Source organism: Chenopodium quinoa, unplaced genomic scaffold, assembly GCF_001683475.1.
Source record: "Chenopodium quinoa cultivar QQ74 unplaced genomic scaffold, ASM168347v1, whole genome shotgun sequence".
Taxonomy (NCBI): domain Eukaryota; kingdom Viridiplantae; phylum Streptophyta; class Magnoliopsida; order Caryophyllales; family Amaranthaceae; genus Chenopodium; species Chenopodium quinoa.
Genome location: NW_018745323.1, coordinates 1,146,232 through 1,167,788, shown reverse-complemented (window position 1 = coordinate 1,167,788; position 21,557 = coordinate 1,146,232). Strand labels below are relative to the sequence as shown.

Below are 21,557 nucleotides of genomic sequence, written 5' to 3'. Positions count from 1 at the left end.
GGAAGGAGAGAAAGGGTAAAGAGTTGGAAGGAGAGAAAGGGTAAAGAGTTAGAAGGGAGGGGTAAATCGACGCACGTGACTCCCACGTGGTAGTCAATGCCGTTAAACCAAGTCAACAGGTTGGAAACCGCCTTAAAGTGTTATTTGACAAATAATTTCTAGTAATAGGTGTATTTTCATAAAAAAAAATTTATAAGCTATTTTTTCACAACAAATTACTCTTAAAGGTGTTAAATTTCCTAAAAGTATTCTGTAATTCAATTTGTTTACAAAATGGTACTCGTAAGTACGGAGTAGTAAAAAATTAAGCCGAAGACAACACAGCCTTTAACTCCGAGTCTCCGACTCCAGTGTCTCACTCACCTCCCCGGAATCCCACCTCCCTCCAATGCCAAATTCTTCAAGATTCTCAATCTTTCCTCAATTTCAACCCAAATTTCCAAATCCATTTAAACCCTAATTCCCAAATTCTCCCCTAAAATTCCTCAATTTCTCTCTTCCCCAAAAAACCCCATTAAAAATCATGTACATTTCCGATTCCAATCACAACCCCACCCCAATTAACACAACCTCCAAACCCCCTTCATCTCTCGACTTCTCCGACGAAGACCACCACAACGACATGCTCATCGAAGTGGGTCCCACCCACCACCACCACCCCCACCACCCCCAAATCCATGAACCCCACCGTTTACCCGCTTCGGCGACAACACCGTCATCTTCGGGCCCGAAGAAGCGGGCCGAAACTTGGGTTCAAGACGAAACCCGGAATCTAATTAGCTTGAGGAGAGAGATGGATTCTCTGTTCAACACTTCTAAATCAAATAAGCATTTGTGGGAGCAGATTTCGGCCAAAATGAGGGATAGAGGGTTTGATAGGAGTCCTACTATGTGTACTGATAAGTGGAGGAATTTGCTTAAAGAATTTAAGAAAGCCAAGCAGCAAATGGGTAATGCTGCAAATGGGAATGCTAAGATGTTGTGTTATAAGGAAATTGAAGAGATTTTGAGGGATAGAAATCGTTGCGGTTCCAATTCTGCTGGGTATAAAAGCCCTAATCATAATAGTAATGATGGGGTTAATAATCATTCTTCTAAGGTTGATTCTTTCTTGCAATTCTCTGATAAAGGTTTGTGCTTTTTATTTTTGTGGAATTTTCTGTCATTATTAGTTGGGTTTGTTGAGGTGTTAGTTGTTTAGTATATGTGGGTATTGCACTATTTTTAGCTTTGATAATTGTTAAATTTAGTATATTGTTTAGTTCCTGGTGAGAATTTTGCTATTTTGTTGGGTCTTGAATGGTTTTGTTCCATTTGGGGAGTATTTGAATTTTGGGGTTGTTTGTGGCATTGGGTGTTTGGAAATCTTGAAACAGTATATGTGTATCCATGTTTTATTGGTAATTTCACCAAATTGTTGCTTGACTCTTCATGGTGATATTTGCCGATCTTGGCTTCTTGGGTATGGGTGGCTCGAGGAGCTGTTGAAAGCTGATATAAGTCCATAGTGCTATCATAATTTCTTTGACCTTCTCATTCAAAGGATTAGAGACGGTAGATTGTAAAGAAAATGATTTTTGCATTTATCAGGGTGTTGTTTGGTGAGGCGGCTTCAATCTGGATAGGGAATTACATTCTTAGATTGTTCCAATAAAATGAGTATGAAAAATGCTGCTTTTATTTTGCAGAGTTCTTCTATCTTGAAATTTTGTGTGGAGAAAGTCTAAATGGGACATGTAAACTGATAAGAGTTATAGCTCTGAGCCTTCATTTGAACTAGAAGTTTTTTGTGACTACTGAATTGATTGGATTAAATGTGATTATTATGTGGAGAGGGCCTGTGACCAAGAAGACATCAACAGTCAACACTTATAATTCAGTATTATTATTTGTCTATAGAATCAAGATCCTTTAACAACTATTTGTTCAAATGATTATCACATCATTCACATGTTTATCTTTGATCATACATGTTTTTTAGAACCAAGTACTTAGTTTGGCTGATGGAGGTTGATAGTTATTATGCTGAGTACTCTGCCATTTATCCCTCTTCTTGGAGTATAAAGATTAATGAACTGAAACATATGCTATCTGGGTCTTTTATGAATTTGCCGGGGAGCTATTTTAGCGCGCTTGTGTGTGGTGGGATCTGGGATGCATATTTTGATATCAGTGTCATATTTTGAAATCAGTGTTTGTATGCTTTTGCTAGTAACTCCCTAAAAATGTGTATAAAGACCTCTGTAGTATGACCTTGTTCGAAGTTTTCCTGTTGTTTCTACTGTTGCTTTGCTATTCCTTGGCTCCTTGCGCTTCTCAGAAGTCAGTGATGATGGTTCTGAAAAGCAAAGATTATGAAATAGTGTATTTCCTAATGATGCTTTTTATTTATTGTCTTTGTTCAGGTATTGATGATGCTTCTATTCCTTTTGGACCCATTGAAGGTATAACACGTCAAACCCATTTATGGAAATAAGATCGGTATCTTGAATTGTTTTTGGAACATTGTAAGAGCTGAAAACCAATAAAGTATGATAATTATGGTTGGTGAGTAGCACTACTCAAAAAGTGCAGTGTAGATGTTGTAGTTGATTAAAATCCCCTGCTAGGGTTCTACTAAAGTGAGGTGAAAGAGAGATAGTTGATTATAATGTCAAGGTTAAGGGAATAGAAGTGAAACTGCAAGATGTTGATCCATGAAGCAAGATTGCCATGGCTAATACTTTTTGCTTGTCTCACCTTCATATTTCTATTACTTGATCTTCTGATGCAATCATCTATGGCATTTAAGCACATTTTTTTAGTTTCTTTCATCTCTATCATTTGGTAGCTTGTCTAGATCAAGCACGCCGTCTATTTTTTATTAGCTTGCTATCTGATGTATATGCAATTAATTTGTGATAATATCGAGCTCATTTTTAGAGGAAAGGGGACTATGGCACAAGCAGCTTGCTACTCCTCCTAGAGGGTTAATTGTGCTCTGCACTACTTGACATGGTCTCTTCTAAGTTCTAACTGTGAGAAGCATCATCACTAACAGGGGCGGACCCATGAAGGAACAAGGGGGGACCATTGTCCCCCCACTTTCGGGAAAAAAAAACAAAGGAAAAAAAAATTTAGGAAAAAAAATAAAATTGGAAAAATAGTTGTATAAAATTGAGTGTAAGAATAAACAAGTTGTTTGCCTTAGCTAAGTTGGTAGTGGGCTAAAAATAGTCAAGGGGCCCAATTTCAGGTTTACCTAGATCAGGGTTCGAATCCCCCTTGTAAAATCATTCATTTTTTAATTTATCGGATTTCGTCCATAAATCCGATAGGGGCGTACCATGTCTACGTGTCACCATATTATTGGATTTTGTTTTTTTTAATTTTTTAATTTATATATTTTATTACCCAATAATATGGTGACACGTGGACATGATAGACCCCACTAACGAATTGATGGACATAATCCGTTAGTTGGCGGTAGACCTGACAATCTTGACCTGACCTGATTGACCCGACCCGTAACCCGAATATTGACCCGAAAATGAACTAACTCGACCCGAACCCGACCCGAAATAGAGTTGACCCGAACATGACCCGATGACCTGAAGTGACCCGACCCGAATGACCTGACCCGAAATCGACCCGAAATCCGAACTTGACCTGACCCGAAATGACCCGAAACCCGAAGTGACCTGACCCAATTTTAACCCAAATTGATTGACCCGTAGTGACCCGACCCGAATCCTAAGTGAATAGGGTGAAATAGTGAATTACCTAGTTTAGGGCCTCTTTATTTCCTACTTTATAGGCACTCATGTTTTTTTTTTTTTTAACGATTTTACTTAATTTTTCAAACTATTTTTTAAAAATGAATTTATTTTGGTGACCCGGCACAAACTTGACATGAATAGACCCGACCCGAATTGAATCTATCCGAATTTGACTCGACCCAAAATTGACCCAAAAATTGATTTTAAAAATTGACCCGATCCGAACAGACTTGACCCGAATTGACACGGCCTGAACTTGACCCAACCTGAACTTGACCCGAAGTGTTGACCCGATTTGACCCAAAACCCGAATCGACCCGACTCGACTCGAACCCGACCCGAACATTTGCTGACCCGAACTAGACCCGACCTGAATTGACCCGACTCGAACCCGACCTGGATGACCTGTTTGCCAGGTCTAGTTGGCGGTGATTGGTGGTAAAACTCAATTTTCATTTTTTTAGGCCAAATTAGAAAATAACACCTGTTAAAAGACCGTATTTTGATTTTAACACCTTAACATTTCAAAGTTTTATTATAACACCTACTAAAAAATTAAAATTTTGGTTTCACCACCAGAAAACGGATTCCGTGACGGAAATTTTGCATGGGCCCCACAAATTAGCTTACCCTCCAAATTTCTTCCTATTCATTACGACTATCACCCAAAATAGGAAAATGGTAGAAAAATTATGAAAAGTGGTCCACCTAAATTATGTATTAATGCTAACTGCCTAAAAAACTGTCTCAATAAATGATTAAATTTAACTCAAATTTAATACTCAAACAACAACAAACAACCCCTCAAAAAATAAACTTGTTCATCATCTCTCTCACTTTCTCTCTCCTCTGGGTTTTTGTTTTCTATTAGCAAAATCGATCGAAAATTCTTCAAATTGCAGCAGATCATGCCATGGTAAAACAGTAAATTACCCATTTTGATTCGTGGATTTGGGTTCGCGTGGGTGAGCTAGGTGAGTCGAGAGTTTTGGTTTCGCGGTGTGATGAGTTTGTGTTCGTGGTGGTGGGTTCGTGGTTCTGGGTTCGTGGTGGTGGGTTCTGGATTTGAAGGGTGGGTGTTTCTAGGTGGCGTCGGTGGTGGTGCTAGGTCGTTCTGTTTAACTTTGGTGGTTTTGTGGGTTGGTGGGTGGTGAATCGTGGGTTAGGTGGGTGGTTCGTGGGTGGTGGGTCGTGGATTTAGGTTCGCGTGGGTGAGCTAGGTGAGTCGGGGGTTTTGGTTTCGTGGTGTGATGAGTTCGTGGTTCGTGGTGGTGGGTTCGTGGTGGTGGGTTCTGGATTTGAAGGGTGGGTGTTTCTAGGTGGCGTCGGTGGTGGTGTTGTCGCCGGCGAAGCAGGCAGGTCGCCGACGATCTGGGGATATTGATTACGATTGTTAATCACTGGATTGTGAAATTGATTTTCTAAAATCATAGAAAGCACAAATAAAAGTTAAAAACATCTTACCTCAGAATGTTCAATGGAGGAGAGAGGTCGAAAGCTGATTCAATGGAGGATTCAGAATGCGCTTCAATGGAGGAGAGAGAAATGGAGGGGGAGGGGGGGTGGGGGGAGAGAAGGGGGGTGCAGTCTGTGGAGTGACTCAGTGAAGCAATTTGGGAATGTGGGTGATAGTCGAAATGAATAGGAAGAAATTTGGAGGGTAAGCTAATTTGTGGGGCCCATGCAAAATTTCCGTCACGGAATCCGTTTTCTGGTGGTGAAACCAAAATTTTAATTTTTTAGTAGGTGTTATAATAAAACTTTGAAATGTTAAGGTGTTAAAATCAAAATACGGTATTTTAACAGGTGTTATTTTCTAATTTGACCTTTTTTTTATGTGGTGATAAAATAAAACTTTTTTTTTTTATGGAGGTGGTAAAAACAATTAAGTTGTTTTTTAGAGGTGGTAAAAATATAAAATTCCTTTATTTTAACCAAACCACTCGACTACTCCATTATTTTTATTTCCCAACCACGAGGCACGAACCACCACCCACGCAACCACGAGTCATGGACTGCAGCGAACATCTTCGGCAAATGTTTGTTAAGAAATTAACATCACAAGATAATATGGCATTCGAATCCCCCTTGTAACATCACTCCTTTTTTTTGGGGGGTGTTTTATTTCAACCATACCACTCGACTACTCCCTTATTTCTATTTCCCAACCAAACCCAAATTACTTTTATTGTGTACCCGTTTTAATTTTTTTAAATAGGTTGATGTTAGTTGAATTATCGAAATTCTCCCCCCATTGTCAAATTTCTAGGTCCGCTACTGCTGAAAGAAAAGAACCATAAAATAATATTTCAAAATTCAATATGATAATATGGCATAAACACTATGTCATAGTGTTTGTAGGCAATAATGCAAACAGAGTGTTGTTCAATTCGCTAGTTAGTTTCGTAAATTTGACCAAATTGTACTACTTTCATTTATTAATTCACCTTTTCCAGTTACACAAGGGGGTTTATGAATTAAGTAGCACTGGTTATAGCATTTAATCCTTCATACAGGAATGTAGGATGTATTAGAATGATTCATTAGTCTTTGTTTATAGCTTCATTGGCTAGAGCGTCAACTACTTTGTTCAGCTTCCTTGTTCCTATACAGTATCCTGTTGATTGGCTTTGTTCTTTAATGTCTTGCATACCATTTTCAATTTATGGTTATTAACATAGTACTCCCTCCGTTCTAAATTAAAAGCCTCTTTCTCTTTATTATGTGAGTAATAAATGCTAGAAAGAGGCTTTGTATTAAGGGATGGAGGGATTAGTAATCTAAATTCAGAGATGTTACTACATCAAGGTCATTTGAATGGTAGATAGATTTTATCCAAACTATTTGACTAGCCTGTTGTAGCTAATGCCGGTGACCATTTCCTTTTAATTGTCATTAGCCTGCCTTTATCAATCTTCCTATCTTTTATGACAAGTCTTCATTGGATGTGCACATACAAAAGCATGGTCTGTCAATATTCTGAAAGTGACTTTTGTAGTTGCATCTCTGCATTGAACAATGGGATTTTGAAATGCCTTTTCAATCTGACTTTAAGGTTAAGACATGTCAAAAACTATTTATCCTTTGTATTCCATTAAATGTTACTTCTCATATAAAAACCCCTTTGTTGTTGTGCCCCTCAATGGTTGTCGTATTGACATTCTTCCTTTTTCACATACCTTCATAGTATGTAGCGGCTTCAGATTGCGTGTGGAATACCATACCAGTGTATCTGAGCTGCCATGATGTGATGCAGTGTCCACTGTTTGGCCTTACTTTTCTTTGATAGTTTTATAGAGATAAATATGGTTTTCTGTACAGCTAAAGTGATGATTTTAGTTATTGGAGTTGTTTAAGCTATTTATTTAGGGGCCATTTGGGCTGCAATGTTGAGTTAGGGCTGAAACCTATCTTGCAAGGTAGACAGAGAAATAATTGAGGTGGTTATCAAGCAAGCTTCTCATGCAGCTGACTAGATTCCAGAGCTAGTTGGTTTCCTACACTAGGATAGATTTCTTATAGGCATATAACTATTTTAAGGCTTAGGGGCCTTTGGCATTGAATTTTTCTACTTTCTTTTTGTTTCCTTATACACTTGAAAATAATTTTTGTAAGTATGACTGCTTTTGTGTGAATTCTGCAACACTTAGACTTAGTAAGAATTTTCTCACTCACTTGTTTCTTGCTTGGTTTTGTTTCATAATCTCACTTGATGAGAAATGTTTAAAAAAAAAAAAAAAAATCTCTACAGAGCACCAAGTCAATAAGGATCCTAGAGTCTATGTGCAAAGCTAATGCATGGCTCATGTAATGATATAAAATTGTTTTCGTGTATAAGATGTTGTCTACCTCACTGTGCTTATGTGGACCTTTTGTGCCTCGCTACTCCTCTTTGAAATTGCCTTGATTGGATCAGAAAGAGTGCTTCACCCCTTTCATCTCAAGACTCACGTGTAGATCCACCTTTTTATACACAGTAGGAGAGTTAAGGAAAGCTGTAAGGTTAATTTGTTTCCTAAAAACTATCCACGTGTTTTCTAGTCATATGAGAGGCTTTATTTTGTTTCCTTTAGTTAATAGGACAGATGGACAATTTTGTGAGGCTATTTATAGCTTTATTGTTGCTAATAATTCATGAGATTTGTTAAGATTGATTTGTTTCCTAAAACTTTTCTTGTGTTTTCCAGTCATATTAGGAGACAATATCATGAGGCTATATGTTGCTTTATTTTTGTTTGTTATACATGAAATTGTTTGATTGATAAAATTGGAGTGTCCAGAAACTTGTGTGCTTGTCTTGGAGTGTGACTCTAAGCTGAGAGAAATTTTAATGTGATGAGTGAAATCAAATAAAAAAACCTTTAGATTAGGCGAGTGTCACCTGACTTATACTTGGTTTAATTGTTCTATTGAGAAAAGCCTACTCAAGAGATTTCAAAACCCTCATAGTAGTAAAGCCTCAATTATTGATTTTGAACCCATAAATTCTGAAAATTGAGTGAAGATTGTTTTGAAATTTTAATGATGAAGCTCGGTACACTTGATGTGTAGGGATCTTGGATCTGATTCTCCGGAGTATTATAATTCCTGCTATATTCTTGTCAGCGTTTGTGACATTGCATCTCTCTGGTCTTTGAGTTTTGGCCTTCTATATCTTCTGCTCTATCTTAGAAATGCACAAACCAAAGAAAATTAAGATTGAGGGACCAATGGGGATTAAGATTGAGGAACAAATGATTGTGGAACCGATGATTGAGGAACAAATGATTGTGGAACCGATGATTGAGGAACCATTGGAGATTAAGATTGAGTAACCAATGAAGATTAAGATTGAGGAAGAAGAAATTGGTTAGTTGGCACCCGCCCTTGTCCTATTTGATGGGAAAATTGTAATGCCTTCACATGCATCCACGTTCAAATGCTAAAATCTATTAGTTGTGAAGCATACTGACATTATTCTTTTGTCCTTCTCCTTTTTCCTTTCCCAGTCGTCTTTTGCTCCTGCTTTTCTTGTGAATGGCTTATTGTATTTACAATTGATTTTTTTTTTAAATTGACATTTTGTCTGTTCAAACTTCAAAGTTTGTACTCATTGGATTTATGTACTAACTATGATATTATTTCTTTTTGGTACAGCTAACGGGAGGCCAACTCTGAACTTGGAGAGGCGTTTGGATCACGAGGGACATCCTCTTGCCATTACTGCAGCTGATGCCGTAACAGACGGGGGTTGTCCCCCATCATTTTGGCGTGAGACTCCTGGAAATGGTAATCTTGTTTACATGGAGGCTATGTTTTCTTCACTTTATGTTTGGCGTGTTGGTCTTAATTCTTATTTTTTAAAGTTCTTGTCTGACTGTTTGATGTGGACTAGTCTGGTATCTTCTGGTGCAGTCTGGTTTGAATTTATTGTTTGGTGTGAATTGTTATCGACTTATCGTTATAACTATGTTTGGTATTGTTTTGAGTTTTTTATGGTCCACTTTGGTCTGATTTTAACATAAATCAGCTGTAAGAATAAGGTAAAGAGAAAAGGCTTGAATCATATGAGCTTCAAAATAAATTCACAATTTGTGCAATTTAAGAAAAAGAACTTGTCTCAAAGGAACATCAAAAGTTATAATGATCGTGAGGTTCACACTTCACATTATCATTTATCTGTCTCTATTTACTGTAAACTTCATCTTTTCTGTTGAAAAATTGCTGTAACAAATATAAGTTGCATGTTTGAGGTTAGGAGATTCAATGGGTTGATTAGCTACAATGTAGGTCTTGTTCTATTTTTATTTTATTTTATTTTTTTTATTTTTTATTTTTTTTATTACATAAGATCACTTTAATACAACGAGGATGGAAAATATTGATTGTACATGACTGCCTGTTTGAAAAAGTATCTAAAGCTAAGAGCAACTCCACAGTGGAAAATTAGGACTAGCTTGCAATTTATGAAACTAATAAATAATTAGCTTAACCATTGGAATTGCATTACCAAATTAGCTGGGCAAAGCTATTCGCTTAGCTAAGCTAATTAGCTTAGCAAATTGTGGGAATTAAAAAAAATTAAATAAATTTTTTTTTTTTTATTGAAAATTAGCTTAACCATTGTGGGATTAATTAGCTACAAGGTAGATTAGCTTTGCAATCCTAGGTGGCATGGCAAGCTAATTTCACAATTAGCTTACCATTGGAGTTGCTCTAAGCGCCTCAGACTCAAGTGAAGTGATTGGTACAATTGAATATGAACACAGTCAAGGGTTTGACTATTGAGTATTAATACTTCAGGGGGAATTATGTGGATGTGTTTCGGTGCCTTATATCTTATTAGGCTTCCATTAGTTTATGCAATCTAAAAGTTTGGATGTGGGTGCTCGAACATGCCTTGTAAGTTTTAAGTCTTGTGACATATTACTTCCATAATTTCAACTAAATATCTTTGAATTTGTTACTTAATAAAAACCTCAAACTAGCTCTATCACATTCCCGTATGAAAATTCAGGGCATTTTATGGCTACAACTTTATTTAGAGGTAGGAGGGATTTAAAGCTTTATTAAAAAAGAAACAGCCAAACAGGGTCATTTGGAGTGGTTTCATGTTTGATTTTTTGAGAATTAATTGACGGTTCTCTTATAGCTGATCAGGATTCTTGTAAAGTAAACTGAAATAGGTAATATAGATTCAGGAGGATTTAATGACTGGATTTGTGCTTCTCAAGCTATTATGAAATTATCTTCGGACTTGAAGATAAAAAAGAGAGGGTTTGTATAGTTCTCTCGGTCTCACTCAGAGCTTTTTTTTGAGTTTGAAAAGGTTCATAATACTTTGATTTGAGTGGCTTCTAGTGGCCCAGAGTATGTAGGAAGGTCAATTTCTTACTTCGTGACTTCTATTTTGTTCCTTCAGGAATTTGTGACTTCTAAGTAATAAATTTAGATGGGGCGTTTTTGTAAGTGCAATGTTGTACCATTCATTCTTATTTCTGAATATCGTCTCCAGTTTCTTCTGTCTTATATTCCTATGATTTATGATGTGAGAACTGAGAACAATACATGAGAAAACTCTAGAACAGAATTACTACTGCCTGAAGGGAAATCCAAATCTTGACTTAGAAGGTGGGGATAAAGAGTTGAGTGACTAATGAGTAACCCGGCTGTTTCTCTTCTTATTCTTTCCTTTTTGTTTGTGTCTGAAGAGTGGGATGGGGCTGTAGATGGTTATATGGATAGTTTGCTGTTTTTATGTGATGTGACAAATGATGTCTAGGTTTGTGATCTAAAATCATGGTTGAATCATGTGTTAGTTATAGACTTAGTTTTAAAAACTCAGGCCTCAAATGTACATGTGCGCAACTAGGCACATGTCATGCACTTCACTGGATTGGAGAGGCTGAGATGCCTGGGTGCCACAAGGTTCACTATATGTAACTACATTAGCTGGTGCATGCCTCGAATGGCCTTTGCCAAGGCTTGGTGTGAGCATCTTACTGATTCTGCTTAGAGGCAGTTTAACAGAAAGTCTGAATATAGTTCCCTTAACTTGTCTGTAATGCGCGTGAACTGTGAACTGCTGACTGTGGACTTTAGCCTGGCAGACAACTCACCTGAACCTGGTCTCTGTATATTCCAAAATCCTAATATCTGGAAGCTTTTCCATAAAGCTCAACATTTTCATCATCATTTTTTTTTCCCATTTTATTATTTATTTTTTATAATCGTTATTTCTTCTTGCCTTCTTGGTGCTGGTTTTACCAGTATTTTTTTCTTTTCCTCCCTCTGATTTTCCTTTGATTTCTTCTTTTAGTTTCTTTTCTTTTAATTTTCCGTCTTGGGAGGAGAGGCCCTACTCTCTCTCTCTCTCTTCAGCAGACATGTTTTGTTTTATTTCTTGAGTTTTGATACTAATTTTTACCTTGCTTTTGCAGGTGATGATACTCATCCTTTTGGTGGGAGGGTGATAATTGTCAAATGGGGTGATTACACTAAGAGGATTGGTGTAGAGGGAACTGCTGAGGCCATCAAAGATGTGATCCGATCTGCATTTGGTTTAAGGACAAAGCGTGCATTTTGGTTGGAGGATGAGGAACAGGTTGCTCGATCCCTTGACCGGGACATGCCTCTGGGAACCTACACTCTTCACCTTGATGAAGGTATATGTTGAATTAGCTTGTTGCGCCCCTCCCCTCATGAATTCCATTGTACATTTAATTACCATGTGAATGGTGTTGAAGCATGTGACATCCTTCCTTGTCCCTTATTCTTCCCCTGCAATTGACCTGTTGAAGTTGCAACAATTTCTTTGTTTCAGGTATGACGATTAAGCTGTGCTATGAGGAGTCTGACCACATTTCATATCCCGGTCAGACGATATCCCACACTGTAGAAAAAACTTTTTATACCGAGGATGATTTCCGTGAGTTAATGCATCGCCGGGGATGGTCATGTCTTAGGGAGTTGAATGGCTACAGAAATATCGATAATTTGGATGATCTTCGCCCAGATGCAGTGTATCGTGGTGTGACTTGAGAAGAAGCTGAGGGCAGTTGGTTTGCTTGGTGGGTGGTGCCTTACTTTTTGTTCGCCGCCAGATATCTTCATAGAGCACATTTTAGCTTAAGTGATTTGCGGACAGAAAATATCCATTTTCTGACCTTTTTGTACAGAACTACAGATAGATTGCCTTATTATAAAACTTCTAATTGTATATAGTTGCCTTGTGTAATGCTATAGTTGCCTTATTAGTCAGCGCCTTTTACTTTAAACATGGCTGTGGAATCTCCTTACATACTCAACTTCTTATATTTCGACTGTGGAATCTCGTATTATTAGCTTAACAATATAATACCACAAGGTTAGCAACAGACTAGTTTCTTAATGACAGTTATAAACATATGCAGTCTTATACAATGAGCATTTCTATTTCAAACATGAATAAAATTTCTGCAAATTTAGTACATCTGCAATGATCGTGCATCTGTATTTAACATTCAGGGAAAGACTGGTGAATTCTAGCTAAACGAAACTTGCAATTATCTACTTAGTGGTTTAACATTCAGGGAAAGACTGATGAATGCAGTTTTCTGTATTCTCACAAGTCACAATCACAGCTAACATTGGATCAACTTCAATCCAACACTTTTAGATACATAGTACTCCATATAACACTGGTAATAGTTTTGGAAGGGCAGTGACTGATAGTAATACAAAATTACAAACTTCAAATCCCAGATACAAAATTGTGAATCAATGATTCACATTACCACATTGACACATACTAGAAAACAAACATAATGCTTCGTAGTTCATTCGATTTTTCTCCAAAATCACAGACTGTCAGCGATTATTGTTCATCCAATTCATCATCATCATCATTCTTGTAAGATACTAAAGTGTTAACCTTGTGAATCTGCATCAAAAGTTTATTTTGTGTGTTAAAACTCTCAGAAGACAACATTTTACATCTAATGAAGAAGTTAGGAAAATATTAATGTAAGAAACTAACTGCTTCTGTTTCAATTTATTTTTTACCTTGGTATCAAAAGAATGTAATTTCACCATTTGGGGGTTGGAAATCAATTTGGGATCACTCTCAATCCAAGTGAGAGGAGCAGCTACATCCTTGTCAGTGTACGCCAACACGTCGAAAACACCTGTGTAACATAACAAAGACATTACACTCTTTCTATTACTCGATCTTAGTAAGGGTAAAACCGGTAAATCACACAATAAATTACGATAACTTTTTCCGAACATCCTAATATAATAAATGCGGGACTACTATATTTTCTATAAGAAAAAAATAGAAACATTTCAATCTTACACAATAACAATAGAAGAAAATCATAGCAATAATAATTACATGGTTCATCAAGGCAAGGTAAGTAAGTGATGCTAGAAGCAATCTGCCTCATAATTGCTTGTATTTCCCTCATTATTTCTTTGTCACTCTTTTCCCTTGATACCCTGAAATTAAATCATACCCAATATTAAAATTAATAACAAAATTTATAATTTTTATAGGAAAATAACTATATATATTTTAAATTTTTTATTTTTATACCCAGTTTCTACAACTTCATTATCAGTCTCTATACTGAAATTCCATCTTTCAAGAACTTCATTTGTAGATTTACTCATTATCACCAGAACAATCCTCTGTAATTTCCCTGCTTCAAGCCATTCTGCAATCCAAATTCAACAAATATATATATATAAAACAATCCCAGAACATTAAATTTAAAAAATTCCTAGTAAATTAATTAAATTTATTGAGTAGAAAATTGGGGTTTTATTAAAAAACACAAAAATTTCAAAAAATAAAAAAAATAATAAATTACCTGAAAGTTGAGCAGTAAGATTAGCAATGAAAGATTTAACACCTTCATCTTGAGTAAGAAGCAATGGCAATCCATATTTCTTCACTTTCCCAAAACTTTCTTCTGGGTATACCCCTCGATTATACAATATACTAATAATAACAAAATTAACAATAATTATAAGATAAATCAATCAACAATTTGTAAAAATAAAGAAAAAATTCAAACTTTTATTGACCCAAATGATGAATTTCTCACCTATTTGCTGCGTACCCTGAAAATTCAAACAAAAAGGGTTTAAGAAAATGGGAAATTCTTTTTTGGAAGAAAATAACTCAAAGAAGGAAAAAATCAAGAAATTAATTACCAAAGAACTCGCTTACGATTGCGGCCGAGCCACGAAGAGTAATGATATCCTTAGCAACAGTTTTAGAAGCCATTGAAGATTGTGGGTGTTGTTGATGTTTGATTGATTTGGTTTTGTGGGTGTAAATGAAACTGATGAATGAAAAAAATTGAAGGGTTTTAGTTATTGAAGTGAATTGAATTGAATATGAAAGGGTTTGAAAAATTGGGGATATAAAGTTGATTGATTTGATGAATTAAAATAAAATTCTACCAAAAAAAGGGAAGAGAAAAAGAGGTAACGGCTAGTTTTTCTGGGTTTTTGGCTCCACTATTACATGTCTCAAGTGGAAATCCGAAAGCAACGGTCGGTTTGTAATTTGAATATTGTCTAATCCAACGGTTAAGAGAAGCTCACACATGTGGTTGTAGCTTTACACGTACTACTATTACAATGTGTGAAGTTTTTATTTTTCCATATGAAATCCCTTTTTCTTTACAAGGAGTTGTTCTCTTCAAGTTATTTCAGGTACTTATTACTTAATAAATTCAGATCAGAGTTTACTAACATAAAACTCCCTCGAAAGAAAGGGTTTCCTCCTTGAAAGAGAGAACGACCTCCGTCTTCGAACGCCTGGGTTCCGTCTCGAACGTGGTTGCTCCGGTATTAAAAAATGTTCCTCATTGCGCCTGGATGATGAGGAGAGTGATTTGATTGATCTTGGTGAGGTTGATTGCCCAGATTCAAAGGATAATATTGAATTGTTGCTGGTAGGACGATTATGTAATGAGAGGCCATTTAATGTAGAGGCTTTTAAAAGAAGTATGATAAAGGCTTGGTCTCTGTCAAACAAGCTGGTGATTAGGGTTCTTAACCCTAATGTTTATGCTTTCCAATTCTTTCATTGGAAGGACAAGGAAAAGGTGTTGTCTGGAAGGCCATGGTGTTGGGAAAACAGTTTATTGGTGCTGAAGGAGATCGAAGGGGATGAACATTTCAATTGTAGAAGTGATGCCTATGTAAAAACTGTGACGTCGAATATTGGGGATTTTATGGAGATAGAGGAAGATGTTCTCGGTCTGGGAAGATACAGAAGGGTTCGTATTATGGTTGATGTTGACAAACCTTTACGTAGGTATCAATGGATGAAAGATAGAAAGGGACAGGAGGTTAAGGTGGAATTTAAGTATGAACGATTACCGTATCTTTGCTTTGCTTGTGGGGTGATTGGACATTCGGAGAGGGACTGTACTAGTGTGGAGGAGGAGGAAAAAATCAAGAAGCTGGGGTGGGGATTGTTCATGAGGGCTTCTCCGAGAAAGGGAGTCATGAAGAATTATCCAATTCATAATAGGATTGGTTTGGTGGCTGAGTGTTTGACTTCATGGGAAGCAAAGGAGTTTGGTGAGGTTAAAAAGAAGATTAGAGGGGCAGAACAAAAATTGAAAGAGGTGCAGGGTGGGTATTTGGATGCTAGTGGGACGGAGGTGGCTTTTAGCAAATGTGTTGATCCAGAGAAAAGAAAGGAGATTGTTGAAACTCTTGGTGTTCGTGAGGTGGAACGACATGAGAAATATTTGGGGCTTCCGACTATAAGTGGGAAATCGAAAAAAGCGGTGTTCACTTGTCTTAAGGAGCGAATGTGGAAGAAATTGCAAGGATGGAAGGAGAAATTGATGTCACGTGCCGGAAAAGAGGTGCTAATTAAGGCGGTGGCCCAAGCGATACCGACTTATATGATGAGAATTTTTCGTATTCCGGATGGTCTTATTGATGAGATGCACTCGGTTCTTGCAAGATTTTGGTGGGGGTCAAGGGGAACGGAAAGAAAGATGCATTGGCATAAATGGGAGTCTCTATGTCTTCCAAAATTAATGGGTGGTCTTTGCTTTCGCGATTTGAAATGCTTTAATCAAGCGTTACTTGCCAAACAAGCTTGGAGGCTTTGCAACAACACTAGCTCTCTTCTGCATAAAATTTTGAAGGCAAGGGATTTTAAAAATACTGACTTTTGTATGGCTTCAAGAGGATTTGACCCTAGTTATAGTTGGAGAAGCATTTGGGGATCAAAGTCTCTGTTGCTCGATGGTCTTAAGTGGTGGGTGGGCAATGGCTCGTCTATTAAAGTGTGGGAAGATGCGTGCTGGATTGCAGGGGAGGGGTCTCACTTTGTGCCTACACCTTCGAGCGATAGTAATATGGACCTTCGAGTTCAAGATCTCATCGATTTTGACAGGGGGTGTTGGGATGAGGAGCGAATTACTGCAACCTTTATGGCTGAAGACAGAAGTGCTATCCTTGAATTACCCCTTTATACTGAGTGGCCGTGTGACAGACGGTTTTGGTGGCCAACAACTGATGGTTTGTATACTGTCCGTTCTGGTTATTGGCTGACCAGATTGGGGCACCTGAGAACATGGGAATTATTTTTTGGTTCAAGGGAGAGTGATCTGTGGAAGGTGGTCTGGAACTTGGATGGTCCTCCAAAGTTAAATCACTTTATTTGGAGGGCATGTAAGGGCAGTTTGGCAGTGATGGTGACATGTCCATTTTATATAGTGTTTTATCCCCGTCCCTTGGTCGTTATTAGTAGTGTTTTTGTCTCTTTCGGGCCATTTTTATTACTAATTTGTGTGTTCTAGTGTTTTCGTAGTTCTAGTTGTATTTTACAGGAAATTGCACTCTTGGAGCATTTTCCCGGGCTTTATGGATCGACTACGGAAGCTAGAAGGACACGACAACTCTTGAAGCCCAGGATCGGTGAGAGCCGGTGATTAAGGGCTCGGTATGTGATACCAGGGCTATTGGATCAATTAATCAAGACCCGACGAGGAAATCCAGATTGGGCCGAGGAATCGAGCCCAATCGAAATCCAAGCCTCAGAGAAGAAGCCGGGCCCGATCGGGCAAGCATACGCTCGATCGGGCGAGTGCACGCAAATGCAAGCCTTAGGAAGAAGCGCGCCCGATCTGGTGAGCGTAGGCTCGATCGGGCGCAGCATACCAAGCAAGGGCAGAGTAAAAAGGCGGGCCCGATCGGGCGGCCCTTCGCCCGATCGGGCGCGTGTTTTTCTTAGTAGCTGATTAGTTTAGTTTTAATTCTTGTTTTAGGAAAGGTTTAAATACGATTGTGTACGGAATTTTTAGCAGACCTTCTTTCTTAGACTTTCTCTCTGTACTTAGTATTTTTCTCTCTCTTAAATTCTCTCTAAACTTTTGTTCTTAATACTTCTTTTAATTCCAGATTTATTTTTGGTACAATTTCTTCCCTTTTAATTTCTGCTATTTTAATTGCTTTTCTTGATTATGCTTTTAATTATTTACTTGATTGGTTTAGTCATGATGATTGGTGAGTAGTTTCATTCTAGGGTTTTTAGGGATCCATTATTAATGTGAAGGGATAGTTTGTATTTATTGATTATTGATATTGCATGATAATTTCCTACTGAATTGTTTTAATTCTTTGCAATTAGATTATGAATCGAGCAGATGTAATTTAATTGTGAATGTTTAGCAATATTGAATTGATGAATCGAGCAGATGTTGATTTAATATTAAAGGCTAATTTTAATAGGAACTTAGGTCTAGTAAATTGCGAAAGCCTGTTAGATCTATGTTGATTAATAAATTGAAAGAGCTTGTTAATCATGTTATCTGTGCACTGTTAATAATTAATTACTTCGTTCTATCCCGGAATATTAATTATTGGTTAACCTGTGACCCTAGGCTTTCTTATTATTGTTTCTTTTCTCCCTAAACTTATTCTTTGTAGTATAGAATTCATACCTAAAATTATTGGTTACTTAGATAAGCCCAATTCCGATGAATATTGAGGAAGTTATGGCCAATTTACTAAACTGGGCCCGGTTTGAGTTTTAAGTACGGCCCTATGATCTAGGGGAGGGCCTAATATAATTTATCATTCCTAATGTAATTAGGAATGGTTTTAGTCTTCTAGAACATTCTAGAAGGTCTTATCATTCTTAATTCAATTAGGACTCTTCAGAGTTTTAATCAGATCAAATAGAATTTTCGATTGAAATTATATTATTTTATCTTCCAGTACGGGAAATTTATCAGATTTTTGAAAACGCGTTAAAAGTCGGTTTGGCGTCCAACCCCAGGCCTTGGCGCCTGGAATCAGGATTAGCGCCAGACGCCAGCATTGGCGCCTGGCGCTAGCCACTGGTCCTGGCGCCAAGGTGGTTTTGTGGTCTTCAGACTCTGTTTTGATAAATTATCTTTTTTGGATGATTTTTTCTATAAATATCGTATCAACAAGCACCAATCATTCATTAACAATCAGTTTTCTTTCGCAATCATTAATTCTCTAACTCTCCCTTTTTCAATTACCAACTCTCATCAAGATTTTCTTGATTATTCTCTCTCTCTCTCTTTTTCTAAACTAGCCTTTTCTCAAATACAAAATTCCGCATTCACAAGATCTAGATACACCTAGCCATATTCGAAGTTGCCTTCGCCCTAGACGTGAAAGGTTTTAATTTCTGAGGGTTTGGTCCCAAATCTCTCTTTTGATTATTTAATTTAATTGTTTGATTATTATTTTCCTTGAAGTTACTACGTGTGTATTTTGTTATTAGAAAGAGGCACGAAGCATCAAAGTAAGTACTTTAATTGATTTATTGATATTTATGATGTAGAAATCATGTTTACATTGTTGTTATGATATTCCTAGTATCATGCCTAGGGTATTTTTAATATTAAATATGATTCCTGTGAGGCTTCCTATTTTCTTTCTAATATTAATTCATGTTAGTATCATGTTAGGGCTAAAGATTTGATTTTTATTGATTAGTGACATGCTAGGGTTTGTTATTAATCTTATTAGTATCATGCCTAGGATCTTGCTATGCTTTAACATGAATATGATTATGATAATAATTGTTATAATTTTATGATTATTATAATTATGATTGATATTATTGTTATTAATAATGTTGATTATTTATTATTTTTCTTGACACATTATTTTATATTGTTATTGCTTGATCACACCTTTTATTGCATGTTAAAGGGAATTGGTACTTGTAATCACGCTTAAATAAGATAATTAATAATCTTGTTTAGGGTTAATTGTGATTATAATTTAAGTGATCGCCAATAATAGATTTATTTGTGTATTAATATTCAACCAACATAGATTAAACAGGTTTAGGGTTAATCCTATTGATTGTATGTTAGTCAGAAAGCGCACATGAATACGAGTAGAATAAAGTAGAGGCCTATTATTAGGGCAGGTTCAATCTCTTTTAGGTTGGATTTGTACCATCATCCCCGAACCCTATTTTGGTTCATGACCTTATGGAGTTGACGATCTCTTGGATCGTTAAGGGGTGTAACCTTCACCTCGTGAACGGTTTACAAGTTCCTTAAAAACTTGTTGGCGACTCTTTTGCTCTATCTTCTTCCCTTTTGGACGCCACCGTACTTTAGTGTATGATCACAGTGGGGTTCAAGCTAGTGGGATTTTAAAGGCTTGAAATTATTCCCTACAGAGATTTAGGTAATTATTTTTTGATTAGGGGATACAACTTTATCCTGTCAGATAGATGTGCTCCAAAAGCGCCATATGCGTGAGCATAGTGGCTACTCTGTCTGTGGTGCAAGCAATGAGACAATGATGCACACCTTGTTTGAGTGCAAATTTGCGAGGCCTATTTGGGATCATAGCAATTATATGGTTATGTTGATGGATGCCCCGAGTAATTCTTTTACTGATAGATTTATATGGATGGCGAGAAAGCTTGACAATATGCAACTCCGGGTTTTTGCTTCTCTTTGTTGGGCAGCGTGGCATTGCAGGAACACAACTATTTTTTGATGGTGAGCAGGGTCTAGATGGGGTGCGAGTGGCTGCAGGTTTTGTTAGGCTCAATGAGGATTACAGGACATATAATCAGAAAGTGAGCGCTAGTCGTGGACTACGTCTGGTTACCCCAGCTTCTAGATGGAGTCCGCCCCCCAATTTGTGTGTTAAAATTAATGTCGATGCTCGTGTGAAGAATGGGGGTGGGATCTGTTTTGGTGTGGCTATATGGGATGAATGGGGGAAACTCTTGCTTGCTGCAGTGAAGCATTTGAAGACCTGCTGGTCTGCTGAGCTTGCGGAAGTGGGGGCTGCGAGGTATGGATTACAGATTGCTCACAGATTAGGATACACTCAGGTGGTGCTTGAAGGGGATGCTGTGAATGTTATGCGTGCTGTCTAGTGTAAGCAGATTGGTGCGAGTCCAATGTTTCGTATGCTAGAAGACATATACAAGCTGAGTTCTCTATTTACTTCTTTTCATTGTAATCACATTAGGAGAGCGGGAAATACTTTAGCCCATTTAATTGCTAGGTGGGATGTTGAGGTTGACTCGGAACGTATTTGTACTAATGAGTTCCCCCAAAGTTTTCAAGCTTTGGTTGATCTCGATATGATTTAATAAAAGCTTTTCCCGTGTGTCAAAAAATAAATAAATAAATTCAGATCAGATCAGACCAGTTAAGATTCAGATCAGACCAGATCAGAACTTTTGATTATCATTTACTTATTGCTAAATATCGTTAATTGCTAAAATTACATATTTAAAAAGTTCATAATGAGACGAATCTAACAAGATCCATTTTGATAATATTTTTCTTTATAGATTAGTATTAAAATGCGGTCAAAGTTTAGTCAAATTGTTAAAACAGATTAGACCAGACCAGATCAGAAAAATTCAGATCAGACCTTAAAAAATTCAGACCAGGTCTACTTGTTTCAGGTGAAGAGAACAAGTCCTAATTTTATTGGGTCCGATATTTGACTTGAGGGTATCCGAAGTTATTGGTTTGTGTTTTTTTCAAAAAAATAAAATAAAATAAAATAAAATAAAAATAAAAATAAAAAATAAATATTGGTTTGTTTTATAGGTTTTAGGTAATTGTTAATGGATATACAATCCGATAATAATGTCAATGCGGGTAACAATCGATATATATTAATCACATATCTTTACTGATGACTTGTTACTCATTTTAATTTATTTTGATCATGGTCAATTTTGTGACAAGAATGGGCTCTATTGGGTATCTGAATGTGAGAATCTCTTTCCCCATTGATCTACCATTAGATCTAGGTGATAAAAATCTATATTTA

The 21,557-nt window shown here is 37.0% G+C and overlaps 2 protein-coding genes across 2 annotated transcripts; one reads left to right on the top strand and one right to left on the bottom strand.

The window, feature by feature from the left end:
- Positions 1-252: 252 nt before the first annotated feature.
- On the top strand, positions 253-12,514 carry LOC110712614 (trihelix transcription factor GT-4-like). Its single transcript, XM_021891088.1, has 5 exons — positions 253-1,130; positions 2,406-2,444; positions 8,895-9,026; positions 11,678-11,902; positions 12,061-12,514. The coding sequence occupies exons 1-5, from the start codon at positions 524-526 to the stop codon at positions 12,276-12,278; spliced, it is 1,221 nt and encodes a 406-aa protein (XP_021746780.1). The 5' UTR covers positions 253-523; the 3' UTR covers positions 12,279-12,514.
- Positions 12,515-12,614: 100 nt separating this feature from the next.
- Positions 12,615-14,635, bottom strand: LOC110712615 (mitotic spindle checkpoint protein MAD2-like). The gene is made up of 7 exons (XM_021891089.1): positions 14,436-14,635; positions 14,327-14,342; positions 14,090-14,220; positions 13,813-13,933; positions 13,612-13,715; positions 13,281-13,402; positions 12,615-13,158 (listed from the first exon to the last, which is right to left on the bottom strand). Exons 1-7 carry the CDS (start codon positions 14,506-14,508, stop codon positions 13,093-13,095), a joined length of 633 nt encoding a protein of 210 aa, XP_021746781.1. The 5' UTR covers positions 14,509-14,635; the 3' UTR covers positions 12,615-13,092.
- Positions 14,636-21,557: the final 6,922 nt, after the last annotated feature.